Genomic DNA, 22179 nt, shown 5'->3' on the forward strand with positions numbered 1-22179 from the left:
ATAAATCAGCCAGAACTGACAGCACCTGGTAAATACATGTCAAATACATATAGGGTCCATTCACACATAGGTAAAATGGGTCTGCATCCATTCCACAATTTGGCAGAACGTTTACAGACCCATTGATTTTCAATTCCAGTCTGAAAAATGAGGCATTCACAGGATAAAGAAGTAAGTGTCGGCCAGTACAGGCCCCAAAAATTAGTCCACATGGGTTTACTTGACAGCTAAAAACATTGTATTCTGTGACTGGAGGTACATTAGGCATTGACAGGATACAGAAGTAAGTGTCAGCCATTCCGGGCTCCAAAAATTAGCCCACATGGGTTTACCTGACAGCTAAGAATGTTGTATTCTGTGGCTGGAGGTACATTAGGCATTTGCATGATACAGAAGTAAATGGTAGCCACTATAGGCCCCAAAAATTAGCCCACATGGGTTTACCTGACAGCTAAGAACGTTGTATTCTGTCCTCGCTTCGGCAGGACATATACTAAAATTGGAAAGAATGTTGTATTCTGTGGCTGAAGGTACATTAGGCATTCACAGGATAAATAAGTAAGTGTTGGCCATAAAAGGCGCAAAAAATTAGCCCACATTGGTTTACCTGACAGCTAAGAATGTTGTATTCTGTGGCTGAAGGTACATTAGGCATTCACAGGATACAGAAGTAAGTGTCAGCCACTATAGGCCCCAAAAATTAGCCCACATGGGTTTACCTGACAGCTAAGAACGTTGTATTCTGTGGCTGAAGGTACATTAGGCATTGACAGAAAAAATAATTGTCGGCCATGTAAGGCCATAAAAATTAGACATTCAATGGACATAAATGCCTTTTATGCCGCTGTATTTAGCGAAGACAAGGACCATGAATTGTTGTGGGTGGATGGCGGTCTGGCGGATATTTGTGGCCTGTCATAAGGAATTTAAATGAAACATGGTCTACTGGTCACATGTGTTGAATTCCTCAGAGATCCATGCCTCATTCATTTTTATAAATGTGAGGTAGTCTATACTGTCATGAGCTAGGCGAGTGCGCTTATCGGTCACGATCCCCCCTGCTGCGCTGAACATCCTTTCGGACAGGACACTGGACGGGGGGCAAGCCAACAGTTCCATTGCAAATTGTGCAAGCTCTGACCAGAGGTCAAGCCTGCCCACCCAGTAGTCAAGGGGTTCATCACTCTTCAAAGCGTCCACATCGGCCGTTAACCCGATGTAGTCGGACACCTGTCGGTCTACGCATTCCCTGATGCTGGATCCGGAGTACAGCTGTCGAAGGGTCAGCTGAAAGAAGGATCTCATATCTGAAGTGACCAACACATCTTCAAACCACCCTCTTCTTGCAGGCGCTGTTGGATTGCTACCCACAACTGTCTCTCTGTGACTGGAAATACCTCTGCCAGCGCACGCAAAAGCAGAATGCAGCATTTCTCGCAGCAAGGTCTGGAAATGCTGCATTCTGACCACCCTCTGTGATGGTGGTAACGTTTCCGCCATTTTTTGTTTGTACCGGGGGTCTAAGTACGTTGCCACCAAGCACTGGTCCTTGCCCTTTATGCTTTTTATATTGGGGGTACCTCTTAAAACACTGGAGCATGAAGGCCCCCATTTGCACTAAACTGGAAGCGGTGTAGTGGCCTGGCTCCAGCTCATCATCCAGGATAATGTCGTCCTCGTTCTCCTCCCTCCATCCACAGATAACACCAGGGATCCCAGAAAGATTTAAAGCATGCTCTTCTTGCTCCTCCTCATCTGCCCCGGCACCATCCTCCTCTGACTCCTCTTTAGACTCCTGTTGTTGACTTGTCTCAGATGGAGTAGCAATGGAGTGGGAATTCATCCAAAATTGCGACTTCCTCATCTTCCTGCTCCTGCTCCTCGACGGCTTGATCAATGACACTACGCAATGCATGCTCCAGAAAGAAGGCGTAAGGTACAATGTCACTGATGGCGCCCTGGCCGTGACTGACCAGTTTGATGATCTCATAGTTACATAGTTTGTGAGGTTGAAAAAAGACATCAGTCCATCCAGTTCAACCTATGATGTGTGTGTGTTTGCTGTTAACCATACATTGTATGCCCCTGTATGTTGTGGTCTTTAAGGTGCCCATCTAATAGTCTTTTGAAACTATCAACGCTCCTCGCTGACACCACTGCCTGTGGAAGAGAATTCCACATCGTTACTGCTCTGTTCTCTTCTCCAGGGAAAATAAGTTCAGTGCTTGTAGTCTTTCCTCATAGCCGATGCCCTCCATTCCCCTAATTATTTTTGTTGCCCTTCTCTGGACTCTCTCTCTCTAGCACGTCCTTCCTGAGGACCAGTGCCCAGAACTGGACAGCGTACTCCAGATGTGGCTGGACCAGAGTCTTGTAGAGTGGTAGAATAATTTCTTTATTTCTAGAGTGAATCCCCTTTTTTTAAACACGCCAGTATTCTGTTGACTTTGCTTGCAGCGGCTTGGCATTGCATGCCACTGCCAAGCCTATTGTTCACCAGTACCCCCAGGTTCTTTCCCATCTTAGATTCACCCAGAGGTTTCCCCCCTAGTGAGTAGCTTGCTTTCGTGTTTCTGGCGCCCAATTGCATTACTTTACATTTCTCAACATTAAACCTCACCTGCCATGTAGTTGCCAACCCCATTATTTTGTTCAGGTCCGCTTGTAAGGTTTCCACATCCTGTAAAGAAGATATTGGCAGGCTTAGTTTAGTATCATCCGCAAATACTGAGATTGTACTCGATATTCCCTCCTCTAGATCATTTATGAATAAATTAAACAGGATTGGTCCCAGGACAGAACCTTGGGGGACCCCACTTTCCACACCAGATCAATCCGAGGACTCCCCATTAATCACCACCATCTGGACTCTCCCCTGGAGCCAGTTCTCTATCCAGGTACTCACCCTATGGTCCATACCTACGTACCTTAGTTTGTACAGTAAGCGTTTGTGGGGAACGGTGTCAAAGGCCTTTGCAAAGTTCAGATACACCACATCCACAGGCTTACCTTTATCTAGGTGGCAGCTCACTTCATTGTAGAAGGTTAATAGATTGGTTTGGCAAGAACGATTTTTCATGAATCCATGCTGATTACTACTAATAATACTATTTTCATTACTAAAGTCTTGTATGTAGTCTCTTATCATTCCCCTCCAAAATCTTGCAGACTACAGATGTTAGGCTAACCGGCCTATAGTTACCCGGGACGTATATCGGCCCTTTTTTAAATATTGGTACCACGTTGGCTTTTTTCCAATCAGCTGGCACCATACCCGTCAGTAGACTATCCTTAAAGATCAAGAATAATGGTCTGGCAATCACCTGGCTGAGCTCTTTAAGAACCCTCGGGTGCAAGCCATCCAGTCCCGGTGATTTATTTATGTTAAGTTTCTCTAGTTTAGTTCTAAGTCTATCTTCTGTTAGCCATGGGGGTACTTCCTGAGGTATATTATTTAGTTTAGCATTACAAGTTGGGTTAGTGTAGTTCCCCGATTCCTTTGAGAAGAGAAGAAATTATTTAACACTTTCGCCTTTTCCCTGTCCTCTGTGGCCAAATTTCCTTTGTCGTCTTTTATGGGGCCAATGTGTTCTGGCCTCGCTTTCTTACTGTTTATATACTTAAAGAATTTTTTGGGGTTCTTTTTACTCTCTTCCGCTATATGTCTCTCGTGTTCTATTTTAGCTGCCCTGATTTCACCTTTACATTTCTTATTACACTCTTTGTAATGCTTGAATGCTGCCAATGACCCCTCAGCCTTGAATTTTTTGAAGGCCTTTTCTTTAGTATTAATATGCATTTTTATGTTGGAGTTTAGCCACCCAGGGTTTAGTCTTGCTCTTTTAAATGTATTTCCCTTTTATATGCACTGGCCAATCCCTTTGTTTAGTATGCTCTTGAAGCACTCCCATTTTCCTCCTCTTTGTTCCCAGGGTTCTATCCCATATGATATTTTCTAGCAGAGAACGCAGTTTTGGGAAATTGGCTCTTTTGAAATTCAGTGTCCTTATATTACCCTTGTGTTTCCTATTACTATAATTAATACTGAAACTTATTGACCTATGGTCACTGTTTCCTAAGTTGCCCCGTATTTCTATATCTGTAAGCAGGTCTGAATTGTTGGTAATCAGTAGGTCAAGTACTGCATTGTTTCTTGTCAGTGCATTCACCATCTGACCCATGAAATTGTCCTGCAAAACATTTAGGAACTGCCGAGCCTTGGTTGAATGCGCGGTTCCTTCTGCCCAGTCTATATCTGGATAATTAAAGTCCCCCATTATAATGACATTTCCCATCCTTGCTGCCAATCCCATCTGTAAAAGGTCCGTCTCCCCCTCCTCCCTCTGGTTGGGGGGCCTATAACATACGCCCAATATTACCCTCCCTATAGTGCCTTCCCCTTTAAGTTCTACCCATAGGGATTCTGCCTCATCCATCTCATCGAATTGCCGCAGAAGTCTGCATGCGTCGCGCATGAGCAGCCACTGGCGAGGTGAAAAAAACTCAAGCTCCCCAGAACCTGTCCTGTCGTAGCGTTTGTACAGGTAGTCGTTAACTGCACGTTTATGCTGCAGCAGGCTATCAAGCATATGCAACGTTGAGTTCCATCGCGTCAGGCAGTCACAAATAAGACGCCTGACGGGCAGGTTGTGTCGCCGCTGAATGTCAGCAAGGCGAGCCATGGCTGTGTAAGATCTTCTGAAATGGCCCGAGATTTTCCTGGCCTGCCGCAAGATGTCCTGGACCCCAGGGTACTTGGCAACGAATCGCTGCACGATCAAGTTCAGGACGTGTGCCATGCATGGCAAGTGTGTTATTTTGCCCTGTTTCAGAGCGCTCAGCAGATTGGTACCGTTGTCGCACACCACATTACCAACTGTCAAATTGAGCGGTGTCAGCCACTGATCTGCCTGTGAACGCAAAGCTGAAAGAAGTGCAGGACCAGTGTATCTCTTGGCTTCCAGGCACAACAGACGCAGCACAGCATGGCAACATCTCACCTGGCATGTGGATTAGGTTCTGGGGTTCTTGGGCGGGGCAGCGGAAGAGACGGTAGCAGCAGAAAAGGAGGAGTCAACCGAGGAGTAGAGGGAGGATGGTGGAGGAGAAGAAGAGGCAGGCCTGCACGCAATCCGTGGCGATACAACCAAATCTACACGGGTGCCACGGGTTACATGCTTGACGGCCGTCAGAAGGTTGACCCAGTGGGCAGTAAAAGTGATATACGTTCCCTGCCCGTGTTTGCTAGACCATGTGTCTGTGGTCAGATTTATCTTGGCTCCGACACTGTGTGCCAGAGATATATTCACTTGCCGCTGAACATGGCCATACAGCTCTGGAATGGCCTTCTGCGAGAAATATTTCCTGCCTGGGACCTTCCATTATGGTGTTCCAATGGCCACAAATTTTCAAAAGGCCTCCGAGTCCACCAGTTGATATGGCAGTAGTTGGCGGGCTATCAGTTCCGAGAAGCCAGCAGTCAAACATTGGGCAAGAGGGTTATCCGGCGTCATCATTTTTTTACAATGGATGCACATCGCAAATGTCTTGTGATGAATCGGAAAATAATTCCAGTGACTCAAGCGGAGGGTATATGGTGGTGGTGGTGTTGGTGGTGTCTTTGGGGGTGCACACAGCAGAGAGTGAAAAGGGTGCAGATAGAGAGGGTGAGGAGGGTGCAGAAGAGGAAGGCTGAGTGAGCCACTCAACCAAGTCTGGTGTGTCCTTTGACGTAATCGAACGCACCTTCTGAAACTTCACACTTTGGCTCCGGCCTACTGCTCCGGCCCTACCCCTACCACCCTTTGCGTAAGGGCCTGCCTCTTCCTCTGCCTGTCATTTTTTAAATTACCCTGTGACAAAAGTCTCTAGAGAAGCGCAGTATATGTGGAAGAAGTTATATAACACCCCGCTTCAATCTGTGGTATTGGGGGGCCACTGGTTTATCACAACAGTTCTACAAATAATTGGCCAGTAACTGTTGTCACTGTGTGTAGCACAGTTAACGTAGCAAAAGAGGCCAAATTTTTGCAGGACTAAAATACTCTCTTATAAAAGTATACTGTTAAATAACACCCCACTTCAATATGTGGTATTGGGGGGCCACTGGTTTATCACACCAGTTGTACAAAAAATTGGCCAGTAAGTTTGGCACTGTGTAGCAGAGTTAACGCAGCAAAAGAGGCAATATTGTTGCAGGACACAAATACACTTATAAAAGTATACTCAGATAACACCCCACTTCAATATGTGGTATCGGGGGACTATTGGTTTATCACACCAGTTGTGCAAAAAATTGGCCAGTGAGTTTGGCACTGTGTGTAGCAGAGTAAATGCAGCAAAAGAGGCAATATTGTTGCAGGACACAAATACACTTATAAAAGTATACTCAGATAACACCGCACTTCAATCTGTGGTATTGGGGGGCCACAGGTTTATCACACCAGTTCTACAAATAATTGGCCAGTAACTGTTGTCACTGTGTGTAGCACAGTTAACGCAGCAAAAGAGGCCACGTTTTTCCAGGACTAAAATACACTCTTATAAAGGTATACTGTTAAATAACACCCCACTTCAATATGTGGTATTGAGGGGCCACTGGTTTATCACACCAGTTGTACAAAAAATTGGCCAGTGAGTTTGGCACTGTGTGTAGCAGAGTTAACGCAGAAAAAGAGGCAATATTGTTGCAGGACACAAATACACTTATAAAAGTATACTCAGATAACACCCCACTTCAATATGTGATATTGGGGGGGCACTGGTCTATCACACCAGTTGTACAAAAAATTGGCCAGTGAGTTTGGCACTGTGTGTAGCAGAGTAAACGCAGCAAAAGAGGCAATATTGTTGCAGGAAACAAATACACTTATAAAAGTATACTGTTAAATAACACCCCACTTCAATATGTGCTATTGGGGGGCCACTGGTCTATCACACCAGTTTTACAAAAAAATGGCCAGTGAGTTTGGCACTGTGTGTAGCAGAGTAAACGCAGCAAAAGAGGCAATATTGTTGCAGGACACAAATAAATACACTTATAAAAGTATACTCAGATAACACCCCAATTCAATATGTGGTATTGGGGCCACTGTTCTATCACACCAGTTATAATACTTTAAAAGTGCTTTTGTCACTGTTTGTAGTATTGCTGCAGAAACGCTCAACACATCACTCACAATGCTGCACAGTGCACAATACAAATCCACTATAATATGCTTTCTATATTAGAAAGTATATTATAAGTGGATTACACCCCTATATATTGCACTGCACAACTATACCAATTACCAGTCCTAAAAATGACTTTTGTGGATCTTAACAGAGCGATTTGTGTCACTGACAATCAGTCCCTGGTGCACACAGCAGACCTCTCCCTACACTGACAAAAGAGACTGTAGACCTATACCAAATACCAGCCCTTAAAAATACTTTTGTGGACCTTAACGGAGCAATTTGTGTCACTGACGATCTGTCCCTGGTGCACACAGCAAACCTCTCCCTACACTGACAAAAGAGACTGTAGACCTATACCAAATACCAGCCCTTAAAAAGACTTTTGTGGATCTTAACAGAGCGATTTGTGTCACTGACAATCTGTCCCTGGTGCACACAGCAGACCTCTCCCTACACTGACAAAAGAGACTGTAGACCTATACCAAATACCAGCCCTTAAAAAGACTTTTGTGGATCTTAACAGAGCGATTTGTGTAACTGACAATCTGTCCCTGGTGCACACAGCAGACCTCTCCCTACACTGACAAAAGAGACTGTAGACCTATACCAAATACCAGCCCTTAAAAAGACTTTTGTGGATCTTAACAGAGCGATTTGTGTCACTGACAATCTGTCCCTGGTGCACACAGCAGACCTCTCCCTACACTGACAAAAAGCAGAATGTGAAATGGCCGCCAGCTCAGGTCTATTTATAAGGTAGGGGGTATGACCATGTGCTGCAATGTTTCAATTGCCTGTCCCGTTCCACCTGATGGCTGTGTCATGGGTCAAAGTTCTCCCCAATGTAAGCTAATATGGCCGCCGTGAACAACGCCATGTGTTCGCAAAATCGGCGGGCTGCGAACAAGCAAAGTTTGCCGCAAACCGACCGCCGGGTGAACTGCAAGGCCATCCCTAATTATAATTCCTAGAGTCTGAATCAGACCCTGTCCCTGGTATAGATACCGTAGAGTGACCCCCAGTCATGAAAGAAGACCAAAGGATTCCCTACCAAGAGTGGGAAGAGGTCTTGGGTTTTAGTGAAGGATCAAGGGGGTGAAGCTCTGTTGGATGTGAACAGATTTCAGAATGTGAAATCACTAGTCCTGGAGTCTGAATGGATTGCAGGGGCCCTGTCCCCTGGTATGAATACTCTAAGTCAGGGTTTCCTAACCAGGGTTCCATGGAATCCTAGGGTTCCTCCAAAGGTTGCTAGGGGTTCTTTGAGCAATGAGCTGTTTCTGCTTCTCAGATAAGTTCCCACTGACATCATTGATCTTTTCAACTATTTGTAAGGGGGCAATTCTTCCCAATGACCACAAGTGTAAGGAGCATTCTTCCCACTTACCATCACACTAATATATTATGAGTTGTAGATATAGTACGTTTTAGCAGGGGTTTTCTGAGACTGGAAATTATTTAGAAAGGTTTCCCCTTTGTTGAAAAGGTTGGGAATGGCTGCTGTAGTGTGATCTCCAGTCATAGGGGAAGATCAAAAAGATCCTTTACCAAGAGTGAGAAGAGGACTTGAGCATTAGTGAATGGTCATGAGGGTGAAGCTCTGTTGCCTGTGGGCAGATGTTAGAATGTAAAGTCATAGCTGCTAGAGTTTGGATTAAGCATCAATCCCTTGTCACCTGGTAGATGCCTGGAAGTGGAACAATGGTAAGATGCCATGTCGGAACACATGCAAACTTGGACAGAAACCTCAGTCTAAGTACATGGAAGCAGGGCCAGGACAAGGCGTGAGCAGGAGGGGCAGCTGCCCTGAGCGCAGCACAGCAAAAAGGACAGAGAATGTACAATGGCAGTAAACCCATTATAAGGTTTGCATTAACAATGGGGGAGAGGGTGCAGTTCTGCATCCTTGCCCTGAGCACTAGACAAACCTGTCCCGGGACTGCATGGAAGGTCACCTCATTGCTGGTATTGCACTTTATTCAATCTAGGACAGTTTTTTCTGATACCAATTTGCCTACCAGTAAGTTGTTGGCCTGTGGAATGAAACCCACATACATTTTGGAAGAACACAGAAGTTCTAAGAGAGCTTCCTGTTAGGAATCCAAACTAGTACTTCATTGAAACAAGGTCTGCTTGCCAACCACCAATCATACCTTTAGGTTTATGGTCTTCTTCGCTTGTAGTGCTGGGTCCAGAGGTCACCTGCCCATGTTCTGGCTTGGGCAGCCTGTCTTCGAGTAAATCATTTGGTGGTCCACCATCCAAAATATTGCTTAGTGTCCTGATTTCCAGAATATCACTGAGTGGTCGGTTTTTCAGGAGTTGGTTTGGTGGCTGGTCTTCTGGAAGTTGGTGTAGTGGCGGGTCTTCTAGTAGTTGGTTTAGTGGCTCGCCTTCTAGGAGGCAGTTTGATGTTGGGATAGATTGCTGACCGAGCTGCTCCGGTGTATTATCGTCTGTGCTGCTCTGCAGTAGAAGAGACATTCACCTTAATTCGTATTTACTGCTAACACATGATAACATCATTTTTGTTACACATATAGTAAACCTGTCAAAGTAAATATGTGACTGTATGTAACAATTGGTTCCATTCACTAAAGCATATCACATGAGGTAAATGGGTAATGTGACACATTTTTCCCAAATATCCATGTGATTCACAATCCCTTCACATGGTATTTACCCCAGAAAGCAAAAACGCTTAGTAAATACAGCATAACACAGCATTACAGTCAATTCACTAAAGGAAATAAATAAATAAATAATGTCCTTAACAACCGGTGAATAGCTGGTTGTTAAGGAGCCAGCACCCGCCATGTCCCTAACAACTATGACTGATGGCAAAACTATGACCGAAGCACCCCCCATGTTGAGGGATGTGGCCTGGTATGGTTCAGGATTAGGGGGGCGCTCGCTCCCCGCCCCTTTTTCTTGGCTTGCTGGGCTGCAAGCTCGGATAAGAGTCTGGTATGGATATTGGGGGGGACCCTATGCCATTTTTTTTTCTAACTTAGATTTTGGGTCCCCCTCAAAATCCATAAGACCCAAAGGTCCACTGTTCTTTTTTTTTTTTTTACTTTTTATGCCACCCCTTCTTTTGTTTACATCCTGCTGTCAGCGGGAAATCCTGCTGACAGCAGATGAGTCATGGTTGTTAAGGACACAACGGGTGCCGGCTCTTTAACAACCAGCTATTTCCTGGTTGGTTAGGGCCAGTGTTAAAATACTACATGTTTTCACTGCTAAAATAGATCACTTGAAGAAATAGTGCATGCAGTAATTTAGTAGCTAGTAAATTAGAATTGCAAAAAATGTTTTCTAAAACACTATGAGGTATTTTACCACTTATCTTAACCACTTAAGCCCCGGAAGATTTTACCTCCTTCCTGACCAGGGCCTATTTTGCTATTCGGCACTGCGTGACTTTAACGGACAATTACGCGGTCGTGCCACGCTGTACCCAAATGAAATTGACGTCCTTCTTTTCCCACAAACAGAGCTTTCTTTTGGGGGTATTTGATCACCTGTGCGATTTTTTGATCATGCGCTATAAACAAAAAAAGAGTTTGCAAAAATAACAATATTTTTCAAATTTTTTTATATGAAATTCCCCCCCAAAAAAATGTAAAAATCTAATTTTTTTTAAATTTTAGGCCAATTTGTTTTCTGCTACATATGTTTGGTTAAAAAAAAATCACAAAAAGCGTATTTTGATTGGTTTGCGCAAAAGTTATTGCGTTTACTAACTAAGGGAAAGATTTTTGTCATTTTTATTGTTTTTTTTTTTTAACGAGTAATGGCGGCGATCTGCGATTTTTTTGCGGGACTGCGACATTGCGGCGGACAGATCGGACCGTTGACTGACATTTTTGACACTTTTAAGGGTACCAGTTACATTACTGCAGTAATCAGTGCTATACATAGGCACTGTTACTGTAAAAATTACACTGGCAGGGAAGGGGTTAACTTTATTTGAGAAGGAGGGGTTAAGTGTGTCCCTAGGGGCGTGATTCTAACTGTGATTGGATGTGGCTTTTGATGTAACAGTCGAGATCTACGGTCCTACATAGCAGGACCGTATGATCTCTGCTGTTACACAGGGGAGAATGACAGGCGGCTTTGTTTACATTCGCCGCCTGCCTTTCTCCCGGTGTAACCGACGATCGCGAGTGAGCGGCGGACATCGGGTTCGCCGCTCACATGCGTGGGGGGGGGCATGAGCGAGCGGGAGCGCGCCTCTGGCGGCGCGCGCTCGCTCCCTAGAGGCTTGCAGGCTAGCGACGTAGATCTACGTCGCTTTGCCTGTGAGGGGCTGACTGCCAACGTAGATAGACGTTAGGCAGTCGGCAAGTGGTTAAAGTGATAGATGTCGCTTCATGAATGGAGCCCAATATGTATTGCTCACTCCTTCTACTGAAAAATCCAGCTGCCTGCTTGTCACTGACATTGTTAATGGTCCTATTTGGTTGTATTTGGCTCCAGTGCTTTGACTTACTGTCCCGAAAGTTCTTAAGGCAGAGGAGACACCCCAGGCTTCTCTGGCGCGCCACAGATTCAGCTCTATCCAAGAAATTCAAAGGCATCCCAGACAGCTGGTGGATGATCCTCTGTCTGCTTTCCTTCATTTCTGACCTGCCTCAAGACAGTTTCTTTGGATTCCTTGAAGAGGCACCTACACATTTTAGGTGATGTTTGGCTGGGCAAAACGATCAAACATTCCAGCCTTTAAAGGACTGTTTTAAAACCATGTAGGTTCACATAGGGTGTTTGAAACAGGTACAGTGGGAAGACTCAAGTTCTTGTCTTGGGGATGGTAGAGGCATCCGCAGGTAGGGGCAAGGGGGGGGGGGGCAAATGCCCCCCCTAAGAATCTCAACTTCCCCTTTTAAGTGGTTGTTAAGCCACTTTATACCATCCTGTCTGTTCTGTTTAATAATCATGTGTGCCCCTGTGTCTGTGTTTTAAAAAAATAAGCTGTTCTTTACCAGTTTTCAGAGGGCCGAGCGCCGCTCACGTGACCCCGTTGGCTCTCTCCTCTCTCTGGCTGACAGCTGCCTGCAGCGGGCGGGGCCAAGGATTCCTCACTGATGTCAGTTGGGAGGGGAGGAGGAGGGAAAGAGGAGAGGAGGAGAGAGGTGGCGGGTCACGTGAGCAGGGAGTGGCACTCTATACTTGTAAAGAATGGCTTATTTTTATAAAAAAACAGACACAGGGGCACACAGGATTATTAAACAGACTGTAGACAGGATATTAAACTTTGAATTAAACTACAGCAGCAGGAGAGGAGGGGGGATGGGCACTGACACAGGAGCAGACAGGCAGGGAGGGAGGGGGGAGAGAGGACAGAGGAGGACAGGAGGGCTGCGGATGATGGGAGGCACGTAAACTGACCACAGTATCAGGGCTCAGCAGCCATGGTATACCGTGGTCAGTTTACAGAGGACAGGACATGGCCAGGCAGGATCAGCCAGGTATTTTAGGTGATAGGAGGGGCCAAATTACACAGCAAAGCACTGTGCTGTATAACATGCTTTAAGGGAATATACTCAAAATAAGTATAATGACTAAGCCCCTCCCCTTCATGACATTGTTGAAAAGGAGTGGAGCATGGGTGACCTTAAAATTATGCCCCCCCCTGAAAAAAGTTCTGCGGACGCCCATGGGTAGAGGGCCAATAGCAAATAGCCAGAAAAATGCAACCCATCCTATTCTTCTAATCCAGGCCCAGCCGGGGGGACATCATAAAAGGCATACGAACATGTCAAAGTTGTCATATTAATGTTCTCTTGTGACTGCAAGTACTATAAAAAGCCTTGTCATAACAGAAATGTGTAAGCTATAAGGCTAGGAGAAATTTGAAAGATATGATAGTGTGTTAACACCTAATATCCTCAGTTAATCCTCTGCACACCGGTAGACCACTTATTTACACTTCTACCAATTAGTGCATGTAATCATGGACTCTGGAGTCATCTAAACTACAGTTATAAGTTGGCCAACTGTGTGACTACCAAATGCTTAAATGCAGGGACATAGATAAGGGTTGATGAGCGATGACCAAACCGCCCCAGAGTGTATGCAGTAACTCTGCTAGTGCTGACAAGAGCGCCGGGCACCTGAAGCAGGAGATGCTCCTGCAGTCTTTTTGTCCAGAGCATAGGAACTGCTCCTCCCCAGCACCAGTCACATGACCCAGCCAAGGGAGGGCTTCCCTTATTCTGAACTTACCTGATCTGGTCTAAAAAGTGTGTTTTATGGAGGGGGTGAGCTGTACGCAGGGGGAAAGGCAGCTGTACTTGGAAGTTGGAGAGCCATACTGCAAGTGGAGAACTGTACTGGGGGTGGAGGGAGCTGTACTGGGGGAGGAAGAGCTGACCCCTGCTGTCTATGTTATGCACCTCCTGATTCTGTACTCTGTTCATTACACACTCCTGACTCTGTTCTCCATACATTACACCCTCCTGACCCCTGTACTCTGTATATTATGCACTCCTGACCCCTGTACTCTGTGTATTATGCACTCCTGACCCCTGTACTCTGTTGATTACCTAGTCCTGTCTCCTGCAATCTGTATAGTATAGTATACACTCATGACCCCTGTACTCTGTACATTCTGCACTCTTGACCCCTGTACTCTGTTAGTTACCCAGTCCTGACCCCTGTACTCTGTACATTACACACTCCTGACCCTTGTAATCTGTACACTAAACACTCCTGATCCCTGTACCCTGTTGATTATATAGTCCTGTCTCATGCAATCTGTATAGTATACACTCATGACCCCTGTGCTCTGTACATTCTGCACTCTTGACCCCTGTGCTCTGTACATTCTGCACTCTTGACCCCTGTACTCTGTACATTCTGCACTCTTGACCCCTGTGCTCTGTACATTCTGCACTCTTGACCCCTGTGCTCTGTACATTCTGCACTCTTGACCCCTGTGCTCTGTACATTGTGCACTCTTGACCCCTGTACTCTGTACATTCTGCACTCTTGACCCCTGTACTCTGTACATTCTGCACTCTTGACCCCTGTACTCTGTTAGTCACACACTGCTGACCCCTGGACTTTGTATGTTACACCCTCCTTACCCCTGTACTCTGTATGTTACACCCTTCTGACTCCTGTACTCTGTAATTTACACTCTCTTGACCCCTGTACTCTGTAAGTTACACCCTTCTGACCCTTGTACTTAGTACATTATGCACTCCTGACCCCTGCACTCTGTACATTACACACTCTTGACCCCTGCACTCTGTACATTACACACTCTTGACCCCTGCACTCTGCACAATACTCACTTCTGACCCCTGCACTCTGCACATCACTCACTCCTGACCCCTGCACTCCGCACATTACTCACTCCTGACCCCTGCACTCTGTGCATTATGCACTCCTGACCCCTGCACTCAGCATTCTACTCAATCCAGACCCCTGCACTCTGCACATTGTGCACTCCTGACCCCTGCACTCTGTACATTACTCACTCCTGGCCCCTGCACTCTGAACATTACTCACTCCTGACCCCTGCACTCTACATTATGCACTCCTGACCCCTGCACTCTGCATATTGCTCAATCCTGTCTCCTGCAATCTGTATAGTATACACTCATGACCCCTGTATTCTGTACATTATGCACTCTTGTCCCCTGTACTCTGTTAGTTACCCAGTCCTGACCCCTGTACTCTGTACATTACACACTCCTGACCCTTGTAATCTGTACACTAAACACTCCTGATCCCTGTACCCTGTTGATTGCATAGTCCTGTCTCCTGCAATCTGTATAGTATACACTCATGACCCCTGTGCTCTGTACATTCTGCACTCTTGACCCCTGTACTCTGTACATTCTGCACTTTTGACCCCTGTACTCTGTTAGTCACACACTGCTGACCCCTGGACTCTGTATGTTACACCCTCCTGACCCCTGTACTCTGTATGTTACACCCTTCTGACTTCTGTACTCTGTAAGTTACACTCTCTTGACCCCTGTACTCTGTAAGTTACACCCTCCTGACCCTTGTACTTAGTACATTACGCACGCCTTACACCTGTATTCTGCACATTATGCACTCCTGACCCCTGCACTCTGCACATTACTTACTCCTGACTCCTGCACTCTGTACATTACTCACTCCTGGCCCCTGCACTCTGTACAGTGTACACTCCTGACCCCTTCTGTCTATACATTACATACTTTGGCCATCTGCACTCTGTGTGCGTTACTCACTCATGCCCCTTGAACCTGTGAGGTTATGTGAACGTAGCCTAGTTTACTTAGTTTTAGCCCATCTGCTAGAAAAATTGATCACTTGATCCTTCATCGGCTTTTGGAAGGGTGGGGAGGAATGACAATTTTAATTATTTTTAAATGCCTTTTTTCTATTGCCTCTTCTGCTCCGGTGTTACTATTTTTGATCACCATTTACCTGCACACCCTTAGTGTCCTCTTCTTCCAAGAGAACAGCTTTATTTTGAAACTCTGCTTCCAGCATTTCCAGTTCATCCAGCAGCTTCTGAGATACTGCAGAAAATGCAAGAGAAAACCAAAACAAATAAATGGAGTGTATCACTTGTTCCTTAATGCCTAAGTACAACCAAAATAAAATAAAAAAATCAGCTCCAGGGACAAAACTTACAGTCAGTAGGATGTGTATGTTGTGCCTCTTGTGCTGATTCCTCTGCTGTTAGTAGTAATTCTCCTTCATCCTGCCCTCCCCACCCAACGTCTATAAATGTTGGATCTGGGTGGAAATGGTGGGTATAGCCAGGCCAGTACATTATGGCTAAAGGCTCCTGGGGGCTTCACTTTTGTATTTTTAGGGGGGAAGGGTAGAACCCTGCTTTCATTTTATACATTGTTATTGCCATCTCCAAGCAATCAGCAGTGAAAAATAGTCATTTTTGGTTTACTGAACTCCAGCCATCAGCTAAATATACCTACTGTATATAAGTTGTCTTATATACCAAAAGATTTGTAATTCCGTCCGGCCACTTTTGTGATTTACACAACTCTGCCAGACAGCACAGCCAGAAGGTGCTAACTCCCAGCCTGCCGATGGGCAGTAGAGTATTAACACTTAAGTCTTCAGCTCTGCTCTCTCCTCCTGCCTGTATGTGCATGTAGGCAAGGCCTGACTGGCTCTTAGTGCTGCCCTAATCTGCTGCTGAGGAAGTTAATAGAAAGGCAAATTCGGATACCTATGTTAGTTATATGTAAAAAATACATGTTATGGTTTTTTTTAAATGAATGTGTCATGGGGGGGGGGGGGGGTCCTATAGCTGGCAGCAATTCAGGTGATATGATTTAATGTATAAGCTCACCTTTCTGAAAAACAATAATAAATGCACATATTTATTGCATGATTGACTGGAGCAACTCAGAAAAGGTGTGTATAGATCTTTCCTTTACAGGATAACTAGCATAGGGCTTAGAATGAGGGTGGGAGTAGATTTAAGCTTAGTTAGCTTTTGAATGGACTTCCACTTTAAGCCATAAAAAGGTTTATGCTGCTTGAAGCTCCACCCCAGGCTGAAGCCCAATTTATGGATTTACAGCCAGCACTCAAGCCCCACCCCTCTTCAGGCCCATGTAAAATGAATGTGAACACCTGCAATGCTGTTGATCACCTATATCAGGGATCCTCAAACTACGGCCCTCCAGCTGTTGCGGAACTACACGTCCCATGAGGCATTGTAAAACTCTGACATTCCCAGGCGTGACTAGGCATGGTGGGAATTGTAGTTCCTGAACAACTGGAGGGCCATAGTTTGAAGACCCCTGACCTATATCTATCCAAATAGTGGGGGTAAAGACAGGAAGGAAACTTGGTCATATTACAGTTCTCCATAGTAAAGAGACACTCGAAACTACTTGCCACTGACTGTGTGCTTTTCCACAGACCGCCTCCATCAGCCTTTTACCTTCCTCCTACTGGCAGTTAAAGCACTCCTCCTATTCGTCACAGCTATGTTGCCACCATTTTTGACCATATTGAATATATATTGTAATTTTTATTCATACAAAAGCTAAAATAAAATATGTAGCGCTACCCCCGTAGGAGCCGCTAGACATATTTTAAGGATCTTCTCTTATAACAACTCTCGCAGCCAAGCACACAGTATTTCCTTCCACAGCCAGATGCACTTAAATTACTTCACCCTAAGGGCTCTCCGGCCTTCCCTCCTCTTCTTCCCCTCTACGCTCTTTTGAGGACCACCAAATCACAGACTTTTTGAGGAGAGCTTCTCTTCTGCTTCATCCCCGGCCCCAAGATTTCTTTATTCAAGAGCATTGGTAGTGTTGGGCTAGAGGGAGAAGCAGGAAAGAGAATAACAGCAGCTATAGCTGCTATTTTTATGGATGATAACACTCATCTTCAGCCACTGTCACTCAAGCAAAATCTGGTGGCTATTACTTTATTCCTCTCCCTGTAGTAGTGGGGTCGGGGCTCTGTAGTCTTTCTTATCCTCTCCAGGCAGTGGAAAGGAGGCCAGAGCTGCAGATGTATGATCATGTCCTCTGTGTACCCTGTATGTCAAGCCTCCTCACCTAATTAGAAATCTGTATTTTTTCAATGAGTAGACAGCAGTAGAGGGGTGGCGGGGTAGAAGCGGGACAAGCTGTCAACCACACTAGCTCAGTAACACAGACATGGATCAGAACAGGTAAAGGTCATCTAGTGCAGCGTTTCCCAATTGGTGAAAATTGGAGTTCCACGGTGGGTAGCCACATCCAAGATGGTCGCCGCCCACTGTTACCGAAAGGTCAGAAACAGCAGAGATCTCACAAGAGATCGCGGGAGCGGGATCTGAATCTGGCCGTGACGTCAGCCCTGCATTCAGCCAGCTCTGCCATGATCAGTCAGTTAGTTAGAAAGTTTGTCCATGAGAGAGCCGCCCAGCAGTCAGCCAGCCAGCCCTGCCATCGGCCATTTTCTATCACTCGTGGTAGAGGAGTGATCGAGAGTGGAGTTCATTGCTAAAGCTCTCTTATTGTCAGATAGAAAGGCTCTGTTAGGGACATTGAAAGGCATTGTCAGGGACATTGAAATTCTCTGTCAGGGACATTGAAATTCTCTGTTAGGGACATTGAAAGGCTCTGCTAGGGACATAGAAAGGCTCTGTCAGGGACATTGAAATTCTCTGTCAGGGACATTGAAATTCTCTGTCAGGGACATTGAAAGGCTCTGTTAGGGACATTGAAAGGCTCTGCTAGGGACATAGAAAGGCTCTGTCAGGGACATTGAAATTCTCTGTCAGGGACATTGAAATTCTCTGTCAGGGACATTGAAATTCTCTGTCAGGGACATTGAAAGGCTCTGTCAGGGGCATTGGAAGACTCTTTAGGGGGCATTGAAAGACTCTTTTGGGGGCATTGAAATTCTCTACTAGGGACATTAAAAGACTCTGTCAGGGGCATTGAAAGACTCTTTGAGGGCCATTGAAAGACTTTGTCAGGGGCATTAAAAGACTCTGGCAGGGGCATTGAAATTCTTTTCTAGGGACATTAAAAGGCTCTGTAAGGGACATTAAAAGGCCCTGTCAGGGGCTTTGCAATTCTCTCTGTTAGGGACATTAAAATGCTCTGCAAGGGACATTAAAAGGCCCTGTCAATGGCATTGAAAGGAAAGACTCTGTCAGGGGCATTGAATGACTCAGTGAGGGGCAAAAAAAAAAAACTGTTAACTGTATTTTTTAAAGTGTTCAAATCTTTTTGCTTCATGTCTAACTCAAAAATCCTGCCTAAGTTCAGTTAGTGAACTTAGTTCAGTTAGAGTTCAGAGTGTGATCAAAATCAGCATCCTATTCAGTCAAGTTTTGAGATCTGTATTTTTCAAAGTGTTTTTTTTTTTTTTACCAATAAACAACCATGAATTTGGAAAGCTGGTTAAAGCAGGGAACTCTTCAGAGAAAAATTATTACTACTTCTACCTGTTCGGCACGTATAGAAACTGAGAAAGAAGATACAACTAAAAATCCAGAAAACATGCCTGAAACAGTTGTATTTTATTTATTTCAGGTACTTATATAGCGCTGTCAATTTACGCAGCGCTTTACATATACATTGTACATTCACATCAGTCCCTGCCCTCAAGGAGCTTACAATCTAAGGTCCCTAACTCACATACATACACAGTAGGACCAATTTTTTTTATACAGGATCCAATTAACCTACCAGCATGTCTTTGGAGTGTGGGAGGAAACCGGAGTACCTGGAGGAAACCCACGCAGGCACAGGGAGAACATGCAAACTCCAGGCAGGTAGTGTCGTGGTTGGGATTCGAACCAGCGACCCTCTTGCTGCTAAGTGAAAGTGCTAACCACTACACCACTGTGCCACTGTTCCTCAAATAGCAGAGACAAGAGACAAGTGACAAGTCCAAAAAAAAAAAAAAAAAGAAGAGAAGCACACAATGCTATCCAATCTTCTCAAACAAAGAAAAGAAAATATGATGATAGCTACTTGTCATTGGGATTCACAAGTGCAAGAAATGAAGATTGTCCTGAAGCACAATGCGTACTTTGCAATAAAATATTGCCAAACAGTTCATTAGCACCTGCTAAATTACGTTGTCCTTTTGAGCAAAACGACGCAGAGTACAAAGATAAAGACATTGACTTTTTTAAGCGAAAGCTAAAGGAGTATCATATGCGTAAGCAATTTATGAGCAAAAAATTTCAAAATGCTAATGAAAAAGCCACAGAGGCTTCTTACAGAGTGAGTTACTGCATAGCACCTGCAGGAGAAGCACACACAATTTGGGAATCACTAATAAGACCATGTGCAAAATAAATAGTGTCATGTATTTTAAGTGAGAAGTTGAGTAAAAAATTGAAGCTGTGCCACTTTCCAACAACACAGTTTTGCGCCGTATTCATGATCTTGCTGATGACATCCATACTGAACTAATTTCTCGACTGCATAAAAGTGATGGGTGTGACAGGAGTCATTTTGGGTGGGGGGCTTGATGATCCCAGATTACTTTAGAGAGGTCGGGAAACTCCTGGTCCAGCTTCCCTGGCCCCTCTTATGTGTAAGTCACCCTGTGTCTATTAGGGGCACAGGGTGACCAAGAACCCCAGTCGGGTCTGCACTAATCTGACTCACTGTACAACCACACGGGCCTCAGAATTTTGTGTTACCCCGGTTATCCTGGGTTCTATATGTGTGGTTTGTGTTGAAAGAATGAAGGGCCTCTTTCACTTGGGACAATAATATTTATGAACAATATCCCTCAAGAAATATATAAAGATCAACAATTTGACTTTTGCTTGAATATTGCAGGAGTGTCTCATAGACCCTTGCTAGATAGTGAGGTGTGGTGTGGTTTGTTATTGTTAAGTGCCTGTATCCCATTGTTCTATTGTTTCTGTCTGCCTTAAAATTAACCTATTATGGGATGTATATGTGTATGTGGATTGGCTGCTAAGGGGGAGGGGCGTTGTCCCACAGTGTATATCTCCTTGTGCCTGTGTTTGAATAAACAGTTCTTATTCTGGTTTCCTCCAAAACTGGTATTGCCTAGTTCTTGGGGTAACTATAGCCAGATTCATGGATCTCATGTTCCAGAGCTTAGGAAGCAGCTTCTTGGTGGAGATACCCAGTCGGGGTGTCCGGAGTTCCATCACAATGGGTACTCACTGCAATTAGATGAGTCCACAGATGTTGTAGGACTTTCAATTTTTGTTGTTTTTTGTTAAGATATAATTTTGACAAACAGATTGAAGAAGACTTGCTTTTGTGTGAAACTTTGAAAACTCATACCACTGGTGAGAACATATTTAACTGTATCCAGAAGTTCATGGACACACACAGTATAAATTGGGACAAATATGTAGATGTGTGCAGTGATGGTGCTAAAGCAATGGTTGGGAAAGTGGCAGGTTCTGTGACACGAATAAGAAATGTAGCAAAAAAACAGCACCAGTTCTCGTTGTGTTCTTCACAGACATGCACTGGTAGCTAAAAATATTTCAATCTCACTTTAAAATGTGCTAGACGAATGGGTCCAGATTATTAATTTTATAAAAAGTCAACCATTACAGTCATGAATATTTAAATTAATATGTGAATATATGGATAGTCTCACCCCTCTGCTCTGCTTTTGCATTCAGAAGTCAGTTAGTTATCACAAGGTAAAGTCCTGGTTAGAATGTTTGAATTGCGTCAAGAGTTGTTTGCATATTTCCAGGATCATAAATTTGGATTATCTGATCGATTAGAAAATACTCTGTTGTTATCCAAAGTAGCATATCTTGCAGACATATTCACAAAATTAATCGCTTCCGGACTGCCCATTACAGTTTTACTGTGGCAGGCGGCCCCTCCTGTGCGAACCGATGTAGGTCGACGTTGGTCGCGCGCCTGCAGCTAGGGGGCGAGCGTGCCGCCCGCCCCAACTCGTCAGCGGGGACTCCGATGCATGGGGCTAGCGGCTCCAATTGCCGCCTAGCACCCGCGATTGCTTCCCGCTGATAGAGAAGAACGGGCAGCGGTTGTAAACAGAGCTGACCGTTCTTTTCTCTGGAATGATCACAGAGCACCTGTGATCCTTCTACAGTATGTAGGATCACAGGTCTCTGTGATCATTTCACAAGCCCCGCCCCCATACAGTTAGAAACACGCCCCTAGGTACACATTTAACGCCTTGATCACCCACTGTGTTAACCCCTTCCCTGCAAGTGTCATTATTACAGTAACAGTGCATATTTTTAGCACTGATTACTGTAGTAATGTCACTGGTCCCCCCAAAAGTGTCATAAAATGACATAGATCTTTCCCGTAGTAGACACAATAACTTTTGCGCAAACCAATCAAAATACGCTTATTGCAATTTTTTTAACCAAAAATTTGTAGCAGAAAACAAATTGGCCTAAAATTTAAAAATTTTTGATATTTAAATTTTTTTTGGGAATGTTATATAGCAGAAAGTGAGAATTTTTTTTTTTCCAGAATTGTCGCTCTTTTTTTTTTTTTCATATCGCAAAAAAAAAAAAAA

General features: G+C 44.7%; 1 protein-coding gene across 1 annotated transcript in view; it reads right to left on the bottom strand.

Annotated features, from left to right (window-relative positions):
- Positions 1 to 22179, bottom strand: part of LOC309564146 (shootin-1-like) — a 130008-nt gene that overhangs the window by 59737 nt on the left and 48092 nt on the right. Inside the window, exons 4-5 of the mRNA XM_082268775.1 lie at positions 15607 to 15701; positions 9330 to 9642 (exon numbers count right to left, since the gene is read on the bottom strand). Coding sequence (XP_082124901.1) covers positions 9330 to 9642; positions 15607 to 15701 — 408 coding nt within the window. The remainder of the gene's footprint in view (positions 1 to 9329; positions 9643 to 15606; positions 15702 to 22179) is intronic.

The sequence above is a fragment of the Pelophylax lessonae genome, assembly GCF_965119305.1.
Source record: "Pelophylax lessonae genome assembly, chromosome: 1".
Lineage (NCBI taxonomy): Eukaryota > Metazoa > Chordata > Amphibia > Anura > Ranidae > Pelophylax > Pelophylax lessonae.